Below are 22,501 nucleotides of genomic sequence, written 5' to 3' on the forward strand. Positions count from 1 at the left end.
TTATGAGTTCAAGGCCTGACACAGCTGCATAACAAATTTCAGGAGCCAGAGCTAATTAACAAGGCTCTGTTTCACAAACAAACAAGTAATAATAGAAAGTAAAATTAAGTATTCTCTATTTGGGGGGGTGGTTGTTTTGTTTGTTTTTGTTTTTGTCAAGACAGGGTTTCTCTGTGTTCCCTTGGCTGTTCTGGACTTGCTTTGTAGACCAGGCTGGCCTTGAACTCACAGAGATCCACCTGCCTCTGCCTCCCTGAGTGGCATTAAACATTACTCTGTTTTCTTTCTGATTAGTAAGAATTTTTAAAGATGGTATGTGACATGAAATGAGAAATTACATTTTTATTCAGAATAAATTATAATCTACAGTAAAATACTACATTCTCAGAAAAAAATGTAATCATTAATACCTGAGGCATATTTGTGGTTTTTTGTTTGTTTGTTTGTTTTTGAGACAGGGTCTCTCTGTGTTTGCCTTGGCTGTCCTGGTCTTGCTTTGTAGACCAGGCTGGCCTCGAACTCACAGCGATCCACCTGCCTCTGCCTCCCGAGTGCTGGGACTAAAGGTGTGCGCCACCACACGCGGCTCTGAGGCATATTTGTAATCAAGTAGTTGCCAGGTAGAGAATGCTCTAAGGAAGATGACTAAAATGTAGTTCTTAAATTATCTCTAACCTTGCCTCAGCTGCAAGAAACTAGCTGGAGAAAAGACTATTTCTGCCCTGAAGACAAAACTATAAGGATTAAGTTGCTGGAAAACCACTTGTACTTGGTTTTTGTGCAGGGTGATAAATATGGGTCTATTTTCATTTTTCTACATTGGAGACATCCAGCTAGACCAGCACCATTTATTGAAGAAGCTATCTTTTTTCCATTGTATGGTTTTGGTTTCTTTGTCAAAATTCAAGCGTCCAATAGACGTGCGGGTTTATTTTTGGGTCTTCAACCCGATTCCATTGATCCACTAGTCTCTTTCTTTTTTAAAAAAAAATATTTATTTATATATTTTTATATGTACATTGGTGTCTTGCATATATATCTGTGTGAGGGTAATTGAACCTTGGAATAGGAGTTACAAACAGTTGTGACTGCCATGTGGGTGCTGGGAATTGAACCTAGGTCCTCTGTAAGAGCAGGCAATGTCCTTAACCACTGAGCCATCCCTCCAGCCCCACCCATCTCTTTCTATGCTAGTACCATGTAGTTTTTATTACTATTGCTCTGTAGCATAGCCTGAAGTCAGGGATGGAGATACCTCCAGAAGTTCTTCACCAGCCCTACATATGACAAAAGGCTAATATCCCAAATACATAAAGAACTCAAGAAATTAAAACACTAACAAACCAAATAACCCAATTAAAAAATGGGGTACAGAACTAAACAGAGAATTCTAAACAGAGGAATCTCAAATGGCCGGAAAGCACTTAGAGAAATGTTCAATGTTCTTATGAATCAGAGAATGCAAATCGAAATGATTCCGAGATTCCATCTTACATCCATCAGAATGGCTAAGATCAAAAATCCAAGTGACAGCACATGCTGGTGAGGATGTGGAGAAAGGGGAACGCTCCTTCAATGCTAGTGGGAGTGCAAACTTGTACAACCACTTTGGAAATTGATCTGACACTTTCTCAGAAAACTGGGACTAGCTCTACCTCAAGAACTAGTTTGGCCATATACCCAAACCATGCTTCACTGTACAACAAGGACATCTGCTCAACTATGTTCATAGCAGCTTTATTTATAACAGCCAGAATCTAGAAAGAACCTAGATGTCCCTCAAATGAAGAATGGATAAAGAAACTGTGGTACATTTACACAATGGAATGCTACTCAGCTATTAAAAACACGGAAATCATGAAAATTTCAGGCAAATGGATGGAACCAGAAAAGATCATCGTGAGTAAGGTAATCCTGACCCAGAAAGATGCACACGTTATGTACTCACTTATAAGTGGATCTCAGCCATATAGTACAGGATAATCATACTACAGGTCACAGACCCAAAGAAGGTAAGTAACAAGGAGACCCAAGGGACGATGCTTAAATCTCACTCAGAAGGGGAAACAGAACAGACATCATAGGAGGTTGAAGAGAGGGAACCAGAAGGAGCCTAACATGGCTGTCCTCTGAGGGGCTCCACCCAGCCTCAGATCGAAACAGATGCTGATACAGCCAAACCTTGGGTGAAGCATAAGGAGTCTTGTGGGAAAGTGGGGGGAAGGATAGAAAGACCTGCAGGGGACAGGGGCTCCACAAGAAGACCAACAGAGTTAACTAACTGGGGCCCATAAGGGCCTGCTGAGATTGAAGCACTACCAAGGACCATACATGGACTGGACGTAGGGCCCCTACACAGTTGTAGTTGATGGGCAGCTCAGGCTTCATGTGTGTCCCCTAGTAAGGGGAGCTGGGGCTGTCTCTGACATGGACTCTGCTGCCTGCTGTTGGATCACTTCCCGCTGGCAGAGGTGCCTCGCCAGGCCACAGGGGAGGAGGATGGGCTCAGTCATGGTGCCACTTGATGTGCTTGGTGGGTGGGGGGTGGTGGGGTGCTCCTCTTTTCTGAGGAATAGAGGATGAGGGATAGAGCAAAGAGGGAGGAGGGTGGTACCAGGAGGAAAACAGGGAAGGGGCTACAATTGGAATGTGAAGTGAATAAATTAATATAAAAAATGAAAAAAGAAACAGATCTCAACAATAACAACAAAAATAGAAATCTCAAAATCAAGCGCAATTAAAGACAATTTACTATGAGAGTTTTAGTATCAGCTTAAAGCTGAGTATAACTGCTTAAAGATTTTCTAACTACCTTAATCAAAAATTAGAAGAAATGGATTTAAAAATTTTTGTAAAGGACACAAATTGAGTGAGAAGGGTGTCTGAACCGGAGAGGGGGTAGAGGAGAGTGAAAGTGTTTAAAACATGTATGAAAGCCTCAAAGAATGAATAATAATTAAAAAAAATAATTAAGAGTAAATATCAAATGTTAAAAGCAAGCATTTTATTAAAAGTAAGAATCTGCTTGATACCTTTTAAATATCATAAATGCATCTAAGTTTTAGAGATGGGCTAGAAAAGTATACTGTCACAAGGCAAACACGCTTACAAAGACTTTGAGGACATATGTTTGAAATAAAACTAAAAGAAAAGGGAAAGCATGGTCACCAGCTGAAAAAATCCCAACAAAGCTCCAGTACACATCCCATCTCTACGCATTCTTCTTCAGAGTGGGAAATGCAAGATTTAGAAGAGCTTAGCAGAGCTAAAAACAGTATGGGGAAGATGAGAAGTAAATTGAGGCAACACACAAATTGGCTACAGAAAGGAATGACCAAGCATTTTATCTGAAGGTAAAGGATTTGGCGGAGGTCTACTCCTTATTAGCTTTTAATTCTGAGACCATTTTTATTCCATTTTGAGCACTTACTTTGTATGGCCCATTTGTGCAGCAGCATGAATAGGTAATTGCCAATTGTCTTCATTACAGTAAAGGTCAGGATCCGCCCCGCTGGACAGCAGGAGTTCCACACATTTTGTATGGCCCTCTTGTGCAGCAATAAACAAGGGAGTAGCTTTGTCCAAGGCTTGGCAATTGACGTTTGCACCTTACACAAAACAAAATATTTAACCAACAATCCTCATTGATGTTTTGAAAAAAGAAAGCTGATAACATAAATTTAAACTGCCATAAAAGGCTTTCATAGCACAACAGTTTTCATCCTCACTGGATGCTATAGGAAAAAATATTCTTAGTTTACTAACCTATTGACAATCATTTAAATTGTTTTTGTTCTGCATTAGTAAGAACATAAATGATCATATTTTAGAATTCACTTCAAAAATAAATTCTATTCAATGAAGTCTATTTATTCCAATCTCCCTCCCAACAAGCATTGTGGGTCCTAAGTACAAATATTTTAAATATTTATTTTAATGTGTATTTATGATTTACATATGTGTGTTCACGTATATCTGTGCATGTGAACTCAAGTACTCATGAAGGCTAGAAGGAGCAGCAGATTCCTGTGCAGCTGGAGTCCATGAGTAGTGAGCCCATCTAAGGTGGGTGCTGGGTCTCAACTCTGCCCTTCTGCAGGAGCAGAACATTCTCTCAGGCACTGAGCCATCACTCAAGCCCCCAAGTACATTGTAGAGGGAAAGAAAGTGATAACAAAGGCCTGTAGTTCCAGCCCTTGGGAGTCTGAGAAAAGAGGAGAGGATCACAAGTTTGAGGCCAACTTGTCTTAAAGAGAAAAAAAAAAAAGAATAAATATAGATAACAGTGATGATAATTCCCTGGAAAGTATAAGCTATGAGACTTTATTGATGTCACTAACTGATTTTAGACTAAGATTTATGAGGGGAACATTACTAGTAGATATGGCTAATCACATGGGGTATACTATTAAAAACTATATTGATTAATCTTACTATTACATTTCTTCTTTTATGAGTATTACATAATAAAGGCTACAGTAAATAGGAATTATGTTTTTAATGGAGCTGAGTAAATTTTAAACTAAAAACTTATTTTAATACTACTATATATAGATTTTAAAAGGAAGCCAGGCACGGTGGTGTTTGCCTTTAATCCCAGCAGTTGAGAGGCATAGGCAAGCAGTTCTCTGTGAATTTGAGGTCAGCCTGGTCAACAAAGTTAGTTCCAGGACAGCCAAAACTACACAGTGAGATCCTATTTCCAAAACAACAAACAAACAAACCAACAGAAAGATTTTAAAAGGCTGAAAATGGCCTTAATTGTTAAAAACCTTTTGAAAAACAGCAGATTTCCCTAACCATCACACCAGCAAATGTATTAAACATGTTAAGACTCATGCTATCACATGACTGTGCCAATTTTGAAATTTCCTAAATATATCTCAGTAGAAAAAGCATCATAAAAATGGGGAATATTGAGCCAGGCATGGTGGCGCATGCCTTTAATCCCAGCACTCGGGAGGCAAAGGCAGGTGGATCTCTGTGAGTTCGAGGCCAGCCTGGTCTACAAAGTGAGTCCAGGACAGGCCAGGCTAACACAGAGAGACCCTGTCTCAAAAGACCAAAAAAAAAAAAAAAAAAAAAAAGGAGAATATTGACTAGATTTTATTTCAAATGATCTTTCATAAGTACACCTTGAACAAGCTACACCAGGCAAATATGAAAGGCTGTGGAAACTTCCTGGGCTGCAAACACGCTCCCGAGTCAGGTGCTCACCTGCAGTCAGTGTCAGAGAGACAGAGACAACCAACGAGAAAAGACAAGTCAACAGAAAGACCTGATTTAGACAACGACAAAAAAACCCAACCTTCTAGTTTAAGTGACAACTTTAAAGTATCAGAAATAAGGAACCAGTTCCTCTAAGACTACAATTGAAAAAGTTAAAAAAATAACAGATACAAGTAAAGTCATTTTTACATAGTTACATTATAAACAGACATTCAGGCCATTTGAATTACTATTTGTAATAGTTTAGAAAAGAAAAAATTAAAACAAAGAAATACAAAAATCACTATGTTCTGACTGTGCCAGCACTTAACACCTAGAGTCTGAGCTTCTTAAGATAAAAAAGTATCATTTTAGGAAATAATTTGGGAGTCCTCATCTTTAAGATACAGGCTCATAATTTCTCAGATACCTCACCTTGAACATCATGAAGATTAATTTCTTTCACTTTCTACCTTACGTTTTGTTCTGTCTATTTCAAGGTAATTTTTTGTTGTTGAGACAGGTTCTCTCTATGCAGTCCTGGCTGTCCTGGAACTCACTATGTAGACCAGTCAGCAAATCTGCTGGTATGTCTCTCCCTCTAACTACCCACAGTTTCCTGGCTCTATCAGAGCATACACCCTGATACTTTAAAAGCCCTGCTGTGGTGAACCCTTCTGGTCAGAAAATGTCACTAAAAAACCGCCACCATCTTCTCTGGCAATGCTACATGTGTAATGGTAGTCAGAGCAAAACCTTTACCTGGTAACCATAATACCTAGGACTGACATCAACTCTGTACACTTTTATTTGATACTTACAAAAGTTTCATCACCTGATTCAAGAATCACTCTTCCTAGGCACACAGTTAAAAACCCCTGATCTTCCCAGCACAAAGGCTATGGCTCTTACCAGATGAAATAAGTATGCTCAGGCTCTCCAGCTTCCCATACTGAGCAGCCACAAACAAAGGTGTGATTCCGAAGTCATCCTGGCATTCTCTGTCTGCTCCTTTTTTAAGAAGCAGTTTTATAGTCTCAGCATTTCCCTAAAGTACAGAAGTTAGGAAAAACACTTTCTCATTGTGTTTTACTTTTCTTATTTTCTCAGTAAAGAAAAACTACAAGAAAAAAAAATCTTGTTACACTGGATGAAAAAGACCTATCAAATTACCCTACACGTCTACACAGCCCATTAAGTGTAAACACACATTAAACACTGGCCCCCGCAATTATAATCATTAATCCTATAAAGTTACTTTACTAACTCAAGCACTGGGGAGCTATCATGTTTTCTAAAAGCACAATTACAATAAAATATGCCATTTCCCCTTATCAGTTGTATCCTACATATTCTGAGAGTTTCATCACTATGTCACCAACATTTTAAATTTACAAAATTCCTGTAATTCAAAGCTGCTCCAGCCAGTGTAACAGCTGTCAAAAAATAAAAAATGATCACTAGCATTTAGGCTGCATGTTCTGTACTGTACTAACCATTATGAACCACAGGTAAATAGAAAGCAAAACTTCATGGGACTGTCTTGGAAGATGAAGACATACAATTTACGTGGAAGTGAATTAGTGGAGTCAGAGATTACCTGGAAGGAAGCCTGGTGCAAGGGGTTCCACCCACACACAGAATGGGACCCGCTGACGTCCGCTCCGTGCTGAAGCAGCAGCTCCATGACATCTATTCGTCCACTTTCAACAGCTGCGATACAGCAGTCACAGAAATTACTGTCAGCAAAAAGATGTTTGCAGGGCTGGACACTTCTGTGATGTTATCACTTTATACTCCTTGGAACGCACAATGCTGTGAAAATTCCTAAACATTTATCACAACTATCTTAGCCCAATTTTACTTACATATGCCTGGGTCTCCATGTAGTGCAAAATTATTCTCAACAATATATGAAAAGAGACAGACCAAAAGGGAGCAAGAAACCAATATTTATTCTTTCTGATAATGGTGGCGATGTAGCTCTAGTTGGTTAAAATGCAGCTGAGTGTGAAACAGGTCTACAGTCTAGAAGAACTAGCCTGGAAAAGCACTCCGTCCATACAAGACAGGAAGGGCGTCGATCATTACCTTCCTGTCACAAAAGACAAGAGTAACTGTCGGTGAGGCCCTGTTGCTGAAGACAACATGTATTTATGCCATCCAACACGGAAAAATCAAGCTGGTTCCCCAACTACAAACTTCACCTCTTTTGACTAGAGCGTGGAAGGTGCGTGGTGTGCTTGGGGTGCAACCGGAGGAGAAAGGTGTGACTTAGTCACAAACCCTGCCTTTACCAGCAACAGTGACCTGCCTGCAAGATGCACTATTGTAATAGTGGCACAATGTTACTGAAATAACCGACCACTTTTTGAGTGGATTTACATCCCACCCCATGAGACAAGGCTCATATCTGACACTGCTAATGTGGCCAAGAACCTGAGACTAGGTCACAGGTCTAGGGGAAACCTAATTCTCATCCTGCTAAAGAAACACAGCAGTAAATTGGCTCTATATATCCACAGACCATCATCACTCAACCCCCATCAGAGAAGATCCTTTTGCCACAGATGAGAATTAACACAGAAACTCAAGCTGGACAATGTGCAGAGTGTGAGACATCTGGAGCACTCAGTCCTAAATGGGATGTTTTCTATCAAAGCCTTCCCAGCAAGGTTCAGGAATCTGGAAGGGGTGGAAGAGTTCATAGAGGACTCCAAGGAAATAGCATCTTCAAGACAAAACTGGACTTTTGTACACACGAACTCACAGAGACAGTGGCAGTCTGCACAAAACCTGCACAGATTCAAGCCAAATAAGGTCCCACCACTGAGAGGGGGTAAATCGACACTGTCTCCCATCCCTAGCCAAGAAGCTGTTTTGTTTTGTTTTTTTTGTTTTTGTTGTTGTTGTTGTTTTGGTTCTTTTGCTTTTTCCAAGTCAGGGTTTCTCTGTATAACAGTTCTGGCTGTCCTGGAACTCACTCTGTAGAGCAGGCTGGCCTTGAACTCACAGAGATCCGCCTGCCTCTGCCTCTGTAATGGGATTAAAGGCGTGCACCACTACACCCAGCAAGTGTTAAATTTTTTAACTCCAGATAAAAAGTGCTTGAAAAAGAGTATACAAGAAAATGAAGATTAATCCTAGATACTTGTTAGGGACAAGGCAAAGCATCTCAGCTGCGCACCTCAGGAAGCCAGGTAGGCTGCCCGCAGGCCTTCTCTACTGGCTCTGCAGCACAGCACCACATCCTCCCCTGCCCCTCCTAGCGCCTACAGATCCCACAGACCTGCGGCCTCTAACTTCATCTCTGGCCCCCATCTGTTGCATGATCCAGACCTCAACCCCAAGGGCCACTTCTCCCATGGTAACAAGTAGGCTGAAAGCAGGCCCACACTTCTCTTGTTCCTGAAATCCAGCAACCCCCCGGTCTCACCCCCAGTCCTGTGGGAGGACGCCCTCTACTGTCTCCCTTCCCTCTCTGAGCCCTAACCCAATGAAGCCCAAAGATCTCCCCCTAATTTCCTTCCCCCAAACCCATCCATTATCCCAGCTTCCATCAGAAACAAAACCATTCATTCCACATGCCTAATGAAGGCTAATGATTTGCATGCAAATTTTAAAAACAAAATTTAAGAAACAAAACTATAAAAACACAATAGTAACAATATTTTTTTCAGTGTAACTTTTTTTTTTTTCTTTTTGAGACTGGGTTTCTCTCTTTGCCTTGGCTTTCCTAGACTCACTTTGTAGACCAGGCTGGCCTCGAACTCACAGCAATTTGCCTGCCTATGCCTGTGCTGGAATTAAAGGCATGCACCACCATGCCCAGCTGTCAGTTTAACTCTTAAACAACTCTATACTTTTTATCTGGAAAAACTCAAATTCATACTTTCAATAACTAAAGTGTTTCCAAATAAAAACACTTACATTGAATCACTAAGAAAGTGATTAATCTTTCAGTTGAAAAACCTAAGAATAATTACCAATATAAAGATGAACATAATATATATCAAGTTAAAAACACTAAACTCAAAATTCTTATTTATGGATTAACATTTATCCATGAAGACACTGGTAAGAAAGTAAACAGCAGAGTCAGAGTTAAAGGACAAGCCACGTGAACCAAACAAAGCGTGACACATTCCAAAGGTAAATAATGAAACAGGGAGCCTCATATAATCCTGTTTATAAAACACTTTGTTCTACCATTACTCCTATGTCTAATGCTGAAGGGTACACAGAGTAAGCAAAGACTCAGAACAACAACAACAATGTGTGCTGGGCAGGGCAGGGCTGGGCAGGGAAGGGCTGGGCAGGACAGGGCTGGGCAGGGCAGGGCAGGGCAGGGCTGGGCAGGCCTGGGCTGGGCAGGACAGGGCAGGGCAGGGCTGGGCAGGGCAGGGCAGGGCTGGGCAGGACAGGGCAGGGCTGGGCTGGGCAGGGCAGGGCAGGGCAGGGCTGGGCAGGCCTGGGCTGGGCAGGACAGGGCAGGGCTGGGCAGGACAGGGCAGGGCAGGGCTGGGCTGGGCAGGGCAGGGCAGGGCTGGGCAGGGCTGGGCTGGGCAGGATAGGGCAGGGCAGGGCTGGGCAGGGCAGGGCAGGGCAGGGCTGGGCTGGGCAGGGCAGGGCAGGGCAGGGCTGGGCAGGGCTGGGCAGGGCAGGGCAGGGCAGGGCAGGGCAGGGCTGGGCAGGGCAGGGCTGGGCTGGGCAGGGCAGGGCAGGGCAGGGCAGGGCTGGGCTGGGCAGGGCAGGGCAGGGCAGGGCAGGGCAGGGCAGGGCAGGGCTGGGCTGGGCAGGGCAGGGCAGGGCAGGGCAGGGCAGGGCTGGGCTGGGCAGGGCTGGGCTGGGCAGGGCAGGGCAGGGCAGGGCAGGGCTGGGCTGGGCAGGGCAGGGCAGGGCAGGGCAGGGCAGGGCTGGGCAGGGCAGGGCAGGGCTGGGCAGGGCTGGGCAGGGCTGGGCAGGGCAGGGCAGGGCAGGGCAGGGCAGGGCAGGGCTGGGCAGGGCTGGGCAGGGCAGGGCAGGGCAGGGCAGGGCTGGGCAGGGCAGGGCTGGGCTGGGCAGGGCTGGGCTGGGCAGGGCAGGGCAGGTCCCATACAAATTGTTGTATGAAATCACACTAGGTTGGATTCAAGCCTCTAATTAATCCAAAAATTTAAATATAACAAATAAGAAAAAAACTTTATTTCCTAAAGAAGTAGCTGGGTTTTCACTTATAAATCATTATATGTAAAATAAGTGTATCTTGAGTTTGAAATCAGTTGTTACATACCTATGGTAAGAATATTTGCTGTTTGTGTACACAGATCAAAATAAACAAGGCCAAGGAAGACAAGGTCAAGAAATAAGAAACCAGGATAGGAGGGCAACTACTCCAACCCAGGACTTAGTTACACCGGAGCATCACAAGATGGAGACCAGCTTAGGCTGCCTAACAAAACCTCTCAGAAAGGAAAGAAGGAAGGGAAGAGGGGAAGTTAGGAAAGGAGGACGGGCAGACATAAACCTAAGCTGTATGCTAGCAATCAGATGTTCTAAAAAAAGAAATCAGCAGACAATTTCTGATTTTTCCGTTTCATGAACTGTTCTCAAGTTAAATTCTGCCATCGGGCTGGCGAGATGGCTCAGAGGTTAAGAGCACCATCTGCTCTTCCAAAGGTCCTGAGTTCAATTCCCAGTGACCACATGGTGGCCCACAACCACCTATAATGAGATCTGGTGCCCTTTCTGGCACGCAGGTGTACATGCGGGGAGAATATTGTATAAATAATCAACAAATACATCTAAATAAATAAATAAATTCTGCCACCAAACTGAAAAGTTCCATCTTTAGCCAAGTATGGCAGAATGTGTTTGTAATCCCAGCACGTAGAGCAAGACCTACAACATCCAAGAGTCCCTAAACAGCATTTCTCCAAAACACTTTAAAAAATGTAAATGCCATAAAAGACAAAAAAGGTGGATCACACTCACAGGAGGCTCAGGAGAAATGACACATAACGGTAGCAGGTAATGCTGGTCTGTCTGCTCAGAATCACAAAAAGCCAAAGAGATGTGACACATGTTAATGACTGATGATTAATCACCTGCCCCTCCCTCCTTTTAAAGAACATTGACAATCAGTCAAGCGGTGGAGGTGGTGCACACCTTTAGTCCCAGCACTTGGGAAGCAGAGGCTGATGGATCTCTGAGTTTGAAGCCAGCCTGGTGCACAGGGCAAATTCCAGGATGACCAGGGCTACATAGAAAAACCTGGTCTCAAAAAAAAAAAAGTGCTGATAATCCACTTTAACAACTGAAAAAGATCTGAAAATTAAATACTAGTACTTGGGGCTAGAGAGATGGCTCAGTGATTAAGAGCACTGTCTGTTCTTCCAGAGGGCATTGCATTGATTCCCTGTACCCACATGGCAGCTTAAGCCATCTGTACCACCAGTTCTGACTCCCTCTTCTAGACTGCACAGGTGCCAGGCATGCACACGGTACATACATACCTACATACCTACAGACATACATAAAGGTAAAACACCTATAAACACAAAATAATAAATGTTTTTAAAAACAAAATATACAAATCATAGTGCTGAGTCAACAATTACTTCCAAATTTTGATCCTCAGATGGTGGTTATATAAATAGGAGAACTTTCATTGATTTTAAGAAGTACTTAAGTACTAAAGCACGCAGGGCCAATGCATTATCTCTACAACTTAATCTCAAAAGGGGCTACAAAAATAGTAATATGGAAAAATGCAAAGAAAGAACTAAAATGTTTAAGCAAAATAGTAAAAGACCAAATCTGAATGAAAAATACACGAACTCAGAATTAATTATTTCCATAATCTAATTAGGAAAGCAGCATAAATAATCATATGAGAAATTGCTATCACTGATAATTAGAAAATGCAAATTAAAACTATAGTGAGACACCACTAAGCCCCTGCAAAGAATGACTTAGCCACAAAAGCTGGAGATGCCAAGTGTTGAGGCCATGAAGCAAGTGAAACCCTAAAACACCCATCAAAGCAATGAAAGTGGCAGAGCAGCTTATAAAACCCTTCAGGTGATTCACTTATACTTTGCACATCAAGAAAAATAAAAACATGATCACACAAAACTGAATGTATATCTTCGTATCATATTTATATACTTACCAAACACTGAAATCAATTCAAATGGGTAAAAATTGGTACATCATAATCAAATACAGTACTATACATCAATAAAAAGGGATAGGCCATCAATACATGCAAAAATATAGATGAATTCCAAAAGCATTATGCTAAGCTTAAATAAGAAAAGTAATCCCAAAGGTTACATAGTTCCACATACCCATAACATTCTGTGAAACTGAACTAAGAGAATGAACCTATCAGTGGCTATCAGGAGTGGAGTTAGGGATGAAAAACAACTTAAACGGGCACAAAGCCGGGTACAGAAGGCACATGCCTGAACTCCTTGGGAGGCAGAAGCAGGAAGATCACCTCCAGTTCAAGGCCACATCATGAAATACAGAGGAAGACCCTGCCACAGAACAAAAACAAAAGCAAACAAAAAACAGGAAGATAGAATCTGTAGGTGATGGAACGCACACACACCCCTTAAAACTGAATCTTACTATACATGAAATTAAAAAAAAAGATTTATTTATTTATTACATATACAGTGTTCTGCCTGCATGTACACTGCACACCAGAAGAGGGAACAAGATCTCATAATAGATGGATCTGAGCCACCATGTGGTTGCTGGGAATTGAACTCAGGACCTCTGGAAGAGCAGACGGTGCTCTTAACCGCTGAGCCATCTCTCCAGCCCGATATACATGAAATTTTTAAATAAATGTTTTTATATTCACAAAGAGAAAAGTATTTCTACAGATATTTTATTTTATTCTCACGTGAATAACAAACTATAAATAAATAGAATACTCTCATTTTATAAATGAAGCAATATGCATACAGTAAATAAGTGGTCATATAAATTGTATATGGTAAGCCCAAAACTAGAGTCTAGATATACTAATCCCACTTCAAAAGCATCCTCTGAATTTCCTCATGTCTCAGGCAATCTTATGGGGAAAATATGTTCTTAAAAACCCAACAACACCAAATAGGAGGAGGGAATAGAAAGGAAAAAAAAGTTGCTATTAGAAGTGTACAATTTAGCATTTGGCTGTGATCCTTAAGGAGATAAAAGTTCCTACTAAAGAAGTCTGACTCATGATCCCCAGGCAACAAATGAAGACCTCATAGAACCTGCTACTGTTGTTGTTGTTGTTGTTGTGATTGGGTTTTGAGTTGGCCTGTCATCCTGATCGGGTGGATAGGTGTCCAGGAAACTCACAGCTCGAAGCCTGGGAAGGTGTCCCAGCTCTGAGGAAAGGTATTGGAGGACATGGGGCCTGGGAACCACACAGCTCTGAGGTGGGGCAGTATCCCAAGGAAACATCCTACAACAGTTTCTCTAACAAAAACATTTTAGAAGTACATCTGTACCAGAAATAGCATACATCACCTAAAAACAGTGGTGTGGTTTCTTCTAAAGTGGTTGCATTAGGATCGGCTCCAGCTTCCAAAAGAATCTGTGTGATTTCCCAATGTCCTTGACTCACAGCAAGATGTAAAGCACAGAAGCCCTCAAAAGTCTTTGTCTTAATGTAGTTTTCAGATGATTCTGTGGAAGAAAGGAAACTCATTAGCCATAAGATTATCAGTCCTACTTCTTGGGTATGAAAACCAAAGACTGTATGAGGAATTGAAAGAAACACTAAAATACCAGCGAGTCAAGGAACAGCTCTACAAGGAAGGACTCCAGTGTGAATAACCCTTTGGCACTCTTGCCACAGAAATTGCTCATGCACTGTCACCACTCTTGAGGGAGTGGGATCTGGAAGGATGGAGCCGAGAAATAAGGCAACTAAAGGTCTCATGCAATAGCCAACTTTATTCAAAGCAGCAGACAATCAGACCATACTCTGAGGGTTAAGAAGAGTCACCTGAGTACAGTGTGCAATTACAAGGACAAGCCACACATGGCAAAACTATGTTTTTCCATAAGAGCAATATTCAGTTGTAAGCAATAATCTGGAGTAACCTCACCCCTATCTGCTACACCTGGGAGGGGCACGAAAACATATTCCAAGAACAATTCTATGTTCTTAAAAGAAACTGGCATCATAGGACTCTTGTCTTGTCTTTTTGGAATTTTCTCACAAGCACTCAGACTTCTCACCAACTTGAGCCATGTTCCAACAACCACTTCAGGTGTTCCTACTCTAACTTACTGTGGGACAGAAGGGGGCGGTGGCAGGGGTAGAAAGACAAGATTTGAGGCAGATGCAGCATGAATGATTTTCTTTTTTTTTTTCTTTTTTCTTTTTATTTTATGAGACAGGGTTTCTCTGTGTAGCCTTGGCTGTCCTGGACTCGCTTTGTAGACCAGGCTGGCCTCGAACTCACAGCGATCTGCCTGCCTCTGCCTCCCGAGTGCTGGGATTAAAGGTGTGCACCACCACGCCCTGCTATGAATGATTTTCTTAAGCAAGACTTACTGAAATATTAATAAACCTGATTTTATTTCCAGTATAGTTCCAAATTTCCATGAAGAAAATCTCTAGCATTACTTCCTTACATTCATCTTTTTAAGTATGTCTTTTCATTTTTTACTCAAGTTCACATGTACACATGTGTGAAGAAAGAGGAGTGAGTACATACATACATTGTTCATATGATAGAGGCCAACCTCAAGTACTATCCTCAGGAACACCTTCTTCTCTGAGAACGGGAGCTCACAATTTGGCTAGACAGGCTTCCCAGGAACCCCAAGAGATCCTCCATCTCCAATCCCCAGCACTACCATGCCCAACACTTTTATTCAGGTGCCGGAACTGAAACTCAGGTTCGCATGCTTGTAAGGGACGTGCTTTACCAGCTGTCTTCCCAGCCCTTAAATAATCCTTTCCTAACTTAAGTTCTTAGGTTAGTAGTTAATGAAGACTGCACTTATAAAAGAAAGAAAAAACACTTCAAAGAAACTAAACAGTTACATACAATTTGCTAGAAACTAAGGAGTTAATTTAAGATGAAAATTCTGATGAAAAACTGAAGGTTCTGGTAACATGCAAATTAAGTAAATAATGTGTATAGTAAAATATTTTAAAATGCATAGCCATAATGTTAAAAGGATCTTCTTCTACTTTCATATACAGAATAATTCTAAACTCAGAAGATTCTAAGGTAAATGGTGAGGGCATTTTTGAAAGAAGAATAAGTAAAACAAAAGACGTCTAAAAACATTTCCTTAAATTAACAGAATTAAAATTAACTCTCCTTAATTCTCAAAAAACAAACAAAACAAAACAAAAAACCTAGTCATCTATTTAAATAATGTTTTGTTTTGTTTTGTTTTGTTTTTTGGGGACAGGGTTTCTCTGTGTAAAAGCTATGGCTGTCCTGGACTCACTTTTAGACAAGGCTGGCCTTGAACTCACAGATCTGCCTGCCTTCCTTTGCCTTCCGAGTGCTGGGATTAAAGGCGTGCACCTGGTTCAGGTAATTCTTATAATTGTAACTCACTGATGGAACAGACAGTCCAAGGCTGAACATCCAAACACAGCTTGTGAGTATTAGTGCACACCTTTAATCCCAGAGCTCGGGAGGCAGAGGCGGGCATTTTGGAAGCTGCTAACCTGCACTTCCGGTTCACTGAAACATTTAAGTTTAATTCCTTCTCAAGTCTCTGATGGGGGTTGAAGACCAGACAGTTTAGTCTTACAATCAAGTTTAGTTGGTTAGGGGATAAGATCTTTTTAGATCAAGATAGATGTTTTAAGTTAATAGAGATGAGATATGATAGATACTGATTTTCATTCAGAAATTTAGACCCAACAAGAAAGATGTTTACTTCAAGGTTGACAAATACAAATCACCAAATCACTATGAATGTAAAATTTATATAACTCATAGTTGTTGTCTCAGGGTTCTTCCTGCTGTATGTAGTTTATTTTATTCATGTGTAATAATATAAATTTATTTGTTAAAAAAGAAACATAATAAAATTACTTTTTAAAAAATTGTGATAGTGATCTTATTTTCACCTGGTGGGACTAACAATAAATGTAGCATGGTCTCTGGCACAGGAGTCAGATCACCGCGTTCAACATCAGTAGTTACCCTTCATCTGCCTCTGTCTGCCTCAGTAAAATGCTGGTTACAGTTCACAGGCTGTCCTTGCCAGCCTGGCTGACTCCTTTGGTGTAAATACTGCTGTTCAAGCTTTGAGAATTCAGTATGCAAACTTATAAATACATGTAATGGGGGCTGGAGAGATGGCTCAGCAGTTAAGAGCACTGTCTGCTCTTCCAGAGGTCCTGAGTTCAATTCCCAGCACCCACATGGTGGCTCACAGCCACCTATACTGGCATGATGCCTTCTTCTGACATGCAGGTGTACATGCAGATAGAACACTCACATACAATAAATAAATAAGTCTTTAAAAAAATAAATACGTGTAATATCGAACCATCAATCTCCATCCTACTCCTGTTTTATTTTCTCAAAAACGAAACAATCCTGAATATTTTTTTTTTAATTAGGTATCTCTCCTAACAACAATACAAGTACTATCAAGACAGGTTCTCTGGCCCATCCAAATAATTGGAAATTTCTCAAAAGTCAGGAAAACAATGAGAAGTCTTTCTTTTGTTTTTGTTTTTGTTGGTTGGTTGTTTTTCAAGACAGGGTTTCTCTGTGTAGCCTTGGCTGCCCTGGACTCACTTTGTAGACCAGGCTGGCCTCAAACTCACAGCGATCTGCCTGCCTCTGCCTCCCGAGTGCTGGGATTACAGGCATGCGCCATAGCCCTGACAAAAAGTCCTCTTTTAAATTTTACTTTATTTATTTATTTTTATTTATTTAAGATTAAGGGCTGGAGAGGTGGCTCAGCGGTTAAGAGAACTTCTTGTTCTTGAAAGAAGACTTGCGTTTGGTTCCCAGCACCAACACAGTAGCTTACAACCCTCTGTGACTCCAGCTCCATGGGATCCACCCTTCTCTTCCAACCCTGAGAGCACCAAGCATGCACGTGGGGTGCATACATATATGCAGGCAAATAATTCATACACATAAATAAATATTTACATGTTTAAAAGATTAACTGAAATAAAACACTAGTAGCACCACCCCTGTTGTTTTATTTCCTTTTCTAGGCAAAAGAAAGAATAGATACATATCTATCATGAATAATTCCCAAATGCTGAAATTAAAACAGCAGGCTACCTGTCATATCACCTACACAATTAATAACAGTAAACAAAGAGGCTAGGCATGGTGACATATGCCTTTAATCCTAGCACTCAGGAGGGACAGGCAAGCAAATCTCTGAGTCCCAGGCTAGCCAGAGCTACAGTAAGACCCTGTCTTAAAAGAAAAACAAAGTGAAAAATAAAGAGGCCAGTGAGACGGCTTAGAAGGTAAAGATGCTTGCTGCTGAGCTTGATAACCTAAATTTAATCCTCAGAGCCCACATGGTGGAAGAGGAAAACTGGCTCCCTCAAGATGACTTCTGACTTCCACAGGCACACCACAGTACACGCATGCCACACACATTCAAATAAGTATGCAAATAAATAAATAGTAAATAGTAAATAAACTACAAAATCTTCCAGTATCAAGGACTACATCAATAGTTGTCTAGATGGAATACCATCTAAAGCTTACCATCTTACCAACTTTAATAGGAAATACTATTTTAGGATTATAGAAAAAGACACAAATGCTATCACTTATTACTATCTTTTTATTTTCTGCTTTAGTAAATATGCACAGCCTCCCATCCCTTGCGTTTACTTTACCTGTATGAATTAACATCTGTAAACACTCCACAGAGTTGTGATAAGCTGCTTCATGAATTGGCATCCATCCCCTGTTATCAGCAACATCCACACTTCGACCGTTTTTGAGCAGTTTCCTTAAAATTTTAACATTTCCTTCTCTGGCAGCAAGTCCAACTGCAGAGCACGTATCTGAGTAAGCCTCCGTGAAATCCATTCCTTTTGATCAGTCTATAAAGCAAGGCAGAAAGACAGCACCACAGCCAGTAAAACAACACTGAACTAGATCAGCACTTGTGTCTCACGAGAGAAAATTGGAGAAAGTGTCATGCCACACACAGGCTGTGCCCCAGCCCAACCCTGATGACTCTTACATCAGTTGCTAGCAATATTATTTAAATATCAAAGGAGTTTTTAAGTGTTCTATCTACCCCCTCAGAAAATGTCTGTCAATATTTCCAACAGGCTGCCTATTCACACCGTACCAAAACACAGAACCTACTGCTAAGAGCAGACCACCACTTACGAGTCCCATTTTGTTACTCTCTGTAGGAAACAGCTAAACCCAAAAAGCCTTTTAAAATAATAAGGACAGAGTGAGTGGTGCTTGTTGAGGAAAACAAAGTAAGTAGAGGTGTTTTCCTCCTCTTGTTGGTCCTTTCTAGAAGGGGATAAACACTCAAGAGCTTCATCCTTACAAGCGTCCCACTGAATAAATACACCAAAGCCAACAGACGCTAGCTGGCCGGCCGGCCCAGGCTTCATACACAAGCACCCCGCCCTCATCATCACGACCCACCTGCAAAGCTCATTTCATGCTCTCCAGCAGCTGAAGCCCAACAAAGATCTCTGCATATGACCTGCAAACTTATTGAAATAAGTGGGGCTGAGGCTCAGGATTCTCAGCAAAGTCAGCTCTAAGAAGTAACCTTGCCAGTACTACTCCTGTCCCACTTGTAAGTTTTCCTAAAGGTCCTTCTGGGGAAGAGGGTTTTCAGAAAATGGCAACATATCTAGCCCAATAGTGATGAAACCATATTTTAAGTTACTAATCCAGAAAAAAGTTTAAGGAAACAGGTTAAAAACAAACAAAATAGTTTCAAGATTAAATGTAAACTTATGCATGGACATTTTTAAAATTTATTTATTTATTTACATCCTGGTCTTAGTCCCATCTCCTTACCTCCTAGTCCCACCCTCCCTCCCTCACTTTTAAAATAAAACTTACTTTAGAAGTTGATTCTACAGCAAGCAAACTTCTAATGTCAACTATGAATTAATTAATCTATGTGGGTCAAATGCTCCATTAGAGTACACGAAGATATTTATTACCAAACATACATTCAATTATTCAATTAGCAGGTTTTTTTTAAAGCACCAGTTAAGTGAGCAGCAATGAGAACTATACAGTTACACAGATCCTATCTCAAATTGTTTACAGCCTCATAGGAATGTTAAATACATGTGGTCCAACACAACAAAATGTAAAATGTGATATAAAGTAGAACAGATTGAAAACCATATAAATTAAAGAAGAATCTGTATCCACTTGATGAGTTGTGGCATATAACAGGGAAGACTTCAAAATGAGCCGGGCAGAAGAGCATTCCTAGACAGAGGGAAAATCATAAACATGACGGTGAGTAACCAAGGGAAAGAGAAACGAGTAAGACAAACAGCTTACTTTGGAAAAAGGATCAGATAAACAAACAACAGTAGAAAAATAAGACTACAGAAGTAGTTTAAGGCCAATCTGGAGGATATGGAATGCTAACCTATGCTTTTCTGAACAATGCTAACTTCTGGCCAAAATAATTACATGTAGGCACAGAAGAAAAAAAACAAATAACACACTGATAATTTGTGAGTGTGTTCATTTAATAAAGGAAAATATATTTCTATCCTGAACACACACACACACACACACACAGCTTTAAAAATATTTAAAGAACAGCATTTGGACAAAAATAGGTAGCCTTTCCCTTCCCAACATTTACTGACTTCTCTCTTGGCTAGAAATGTTAGTGGATTCAAAACAATACATGATAACTTGAGAAAAAGTAACAGAACTTAGTAATATCTTTGAGCTTCTTAAAGGAAAAACAAGTCCAGAAAAAAACACGCTATAGTAACAGCAGCCTTCCTCTCTATCTCTAACGCTATAGTAACAGCAGCCTTCCTCTCTATCCCTAACTCCACCTAGTCAAGAGATGGGCTGTGTGTAAGACATCTCCTTTCAAAACACCTACTATGCTCTAGTGACTCCAGAACAACTTAAAGATAATTAAGGAAATTTAGATATAGTAGGTGTTTGATGATGCAATTTTTAATAATTGTCTTATACTTTATAAGATGTATGGGGCTGGAGAGATGGCTCAGTGGTTAAGAGCACTGTCTGCTCTTCCAGAGGTCATGAGTTCAATTCCCAGCACCCACATGGTGGCTCACAACCATCTATGATGTCATATGGTACCCTCTTCTGTCATGCAGGGGTACATGCAGGCAAAACACTGTAAACTTAATAAATAAATCTTTTAAACTTGGGAGGGGAATGTGATGAGGGTGGGGGTTGGGGGGTGGTAGCACACGCCTTTAATGCCAGCACTTGGGAGGCAGAGGCAGATGGATTACTATGAGTTCCAGGGCAGCCTGGTCTACAAAGCGAGTCCAGGACAGTCAAGGCTACACAAAGAAACCCTGTTTCAAAAAAAAAAAAAAAAAAAAAAAAAAAACACCCCCAAAAGAAAGAAAAGATGTATGTGGGAGTATTTAGTAGTAAAAACCTGTAACATGTGCAATTTACTCTGAATGCATTAACTGTTAGTAAATATTCATGACAAGTTTACCATGAGGTATATGAACAGTAATCACATTTTTGTAAACTTTTCTGTGCATCTGAGTTTTTCCAAATGAGGGAGGTATGTAAAGAAAAATTACAGCAAAGAAGTTAAGAAAAATAATTATGCCAGGCATTGTGAAACCACAACTTAGAAAAACTTTGAAAAGGCCTGCTTATTACTAAGCTGGGCTTTTCTCTGTAGCAGCTTCTGCTGACTGCTTTTCCAGAAATACTCTCTGGCCTGGGTATGTTGGTATTCTCCTATAATAACGCTAAAGATAAAAAGCAGAAATCCTCACAAATGGGCAACAGCTAGGGCTTCTAGTCTCATGCCCTCAGACAGGACCAGGACAGTCCACGTGAGGAAGAGCACTAACCGACAAATCCTAGTATTTCTTATGATGTTTGACCTCTTGGAGGTCATGAAACAAGTTTCTCCCCAGAAAAATGTACATCCAAGCCAAATTCCCTACAGTTTCAACAGTTGGCTCCTGAGCTCCTTTCAGAAGTGTATGCATGAGTCAATGTGAGGAACCTTTGCCTAGAAACCCTTACAACCCCAGAGGACTACTTTGTTTCCTGACTATTTATACCACTGTAACAACATTTATAGCAATATTAGCTTGCTTTTCAGTGAGGTGCCAATCAAAGGCATAAAACAAGACTTGTTTTGGTCTTTTTTTAGGGGGGGGGGGAAGTGTGTACATATAGCTTAATTTTCAATTTTTGAGCAATTTGAATACATAATATACTATAATCTTAAGAATACAAGAACATAACCCAAAGGAAGATGAAGAAAGCAGGCTTCCCAATAGTCCTACCAGGGTTCATTTAAATGTTAAGATGTCCTGACATTAAAAAAGAAACATAAGCCGGGCGTAGTGGCGCACGCCTTTAATCCCAGCACCCGGGAGGCAGAGGCAGGTGGATCGCTGTGAGTTCGAGGCTAGCCTGGTCTACAAAGTGAGTCCAGGACAGTCAAGGCTACACAGAGAAACCCTGTCTTGAAAAACAAAAAAGAAAAAAGAAAAAAACAAACAAACAAACAAAAAAAGAAACACAATAAAAACAAAACAAAACCAAAAAAAAGCTAAAGAAAAAAAATAAACGAAAACAAAAAAAATCCATTTGCCTTTGATGGCACAATGAAAAATACTCGTGTGGACAGGAATAAATCTTGGAGAAAAGAAAGATGAGAAGGAGGAGGAAAAAGAAGGAGGAGGAGGAGGAGGAGGAGGAGAAGGAGGAGGAGGAGGAGGAGGAATGTCCTGCCATGGTTTTCCAAGAATAGAACTACCTGAAAGGGAGTTAAGAAGGAAAACCAAGAAAAACAATACATTTGAAACTAAATACAAGAACCCTCCTCAACAACTCAAATTAAGTGTTCAATAAAGAATATACACTATTCTCAAAGTTTCCCACTACCAAACAGTATTTGTCCAATTGAAAAACGGACTCTGCACAGCACTGTAAAAACCAGTGGTGGAATGTTATTAATGAGACAGCACACCCGTTCTTTTCTGAGCCACAGGGAATATTAAATATGAACACGACTGTTCTCGGCAGTTTAAATACGTGTTAGGTTTCAAAACTGGGACACCCATTTAACACCAAAGCCGCCGGGT

The 22,501-nt window shown here is 40.9% G+C and overlaps 1 protein-coding gene across 5 annotated transcripts in view; it reads right to left on the bottom strand.

Annotated features, from left to right (window-relative positions):
• Positions 1-22,501, bottom strand: part of ASB3 (ankyrin repeat and SOCS box containing 3) — a 57,182-nt gene that overhangs the window by 23,852 nt on the left and 10,829 nt on the right. For 4 of the 5 annotated variants that reach the window (XM_084760723.1, XM_084760726.1, XM_084760724.1 and 1 more), the window contains exons 2-6: positions 18,059-18,268; positions 13,723-13,881; positions 6,809-6,921; positions 6,121-6,256; positions 3,431-3,608 (exon numbers count right to left, since the gene is read on the bottom strand). In XM_084760723.1, the coding sequence (XP_084616849.1) occupies positions 3,431-3,608; positions 6,121-6,256; positions 6,809-6,921; positions 13,723-13,881; positions 18,059-18,254 (782 nt within the window). In that variant the 5' untranslated portion in view covers positions 18,255-18,268. Of the gene's footprint in view, positions 1-3,430; positions 3,609-6,120; positions 6,257-6,808; positions 6,922-13,722; positions 13,882-18,058; positions 18,269-18,836; positions 18,857-22,501 lie in introns of those variants that run through there. The other variant, XM_084760725.1, reaches the window with a different exon arrangement.

The sequence above is a fragment of the Acomys minous genome, assembly GCF_964271855.1.
Source record: "Acomys minous genome assembly, chromosome: 15".
NCBI classification, from domain to species: Eukaryota; Metazoa; Chordata; class Mammalia; order Rodentia; family Muridae; genus Acomys; species Acomys minous.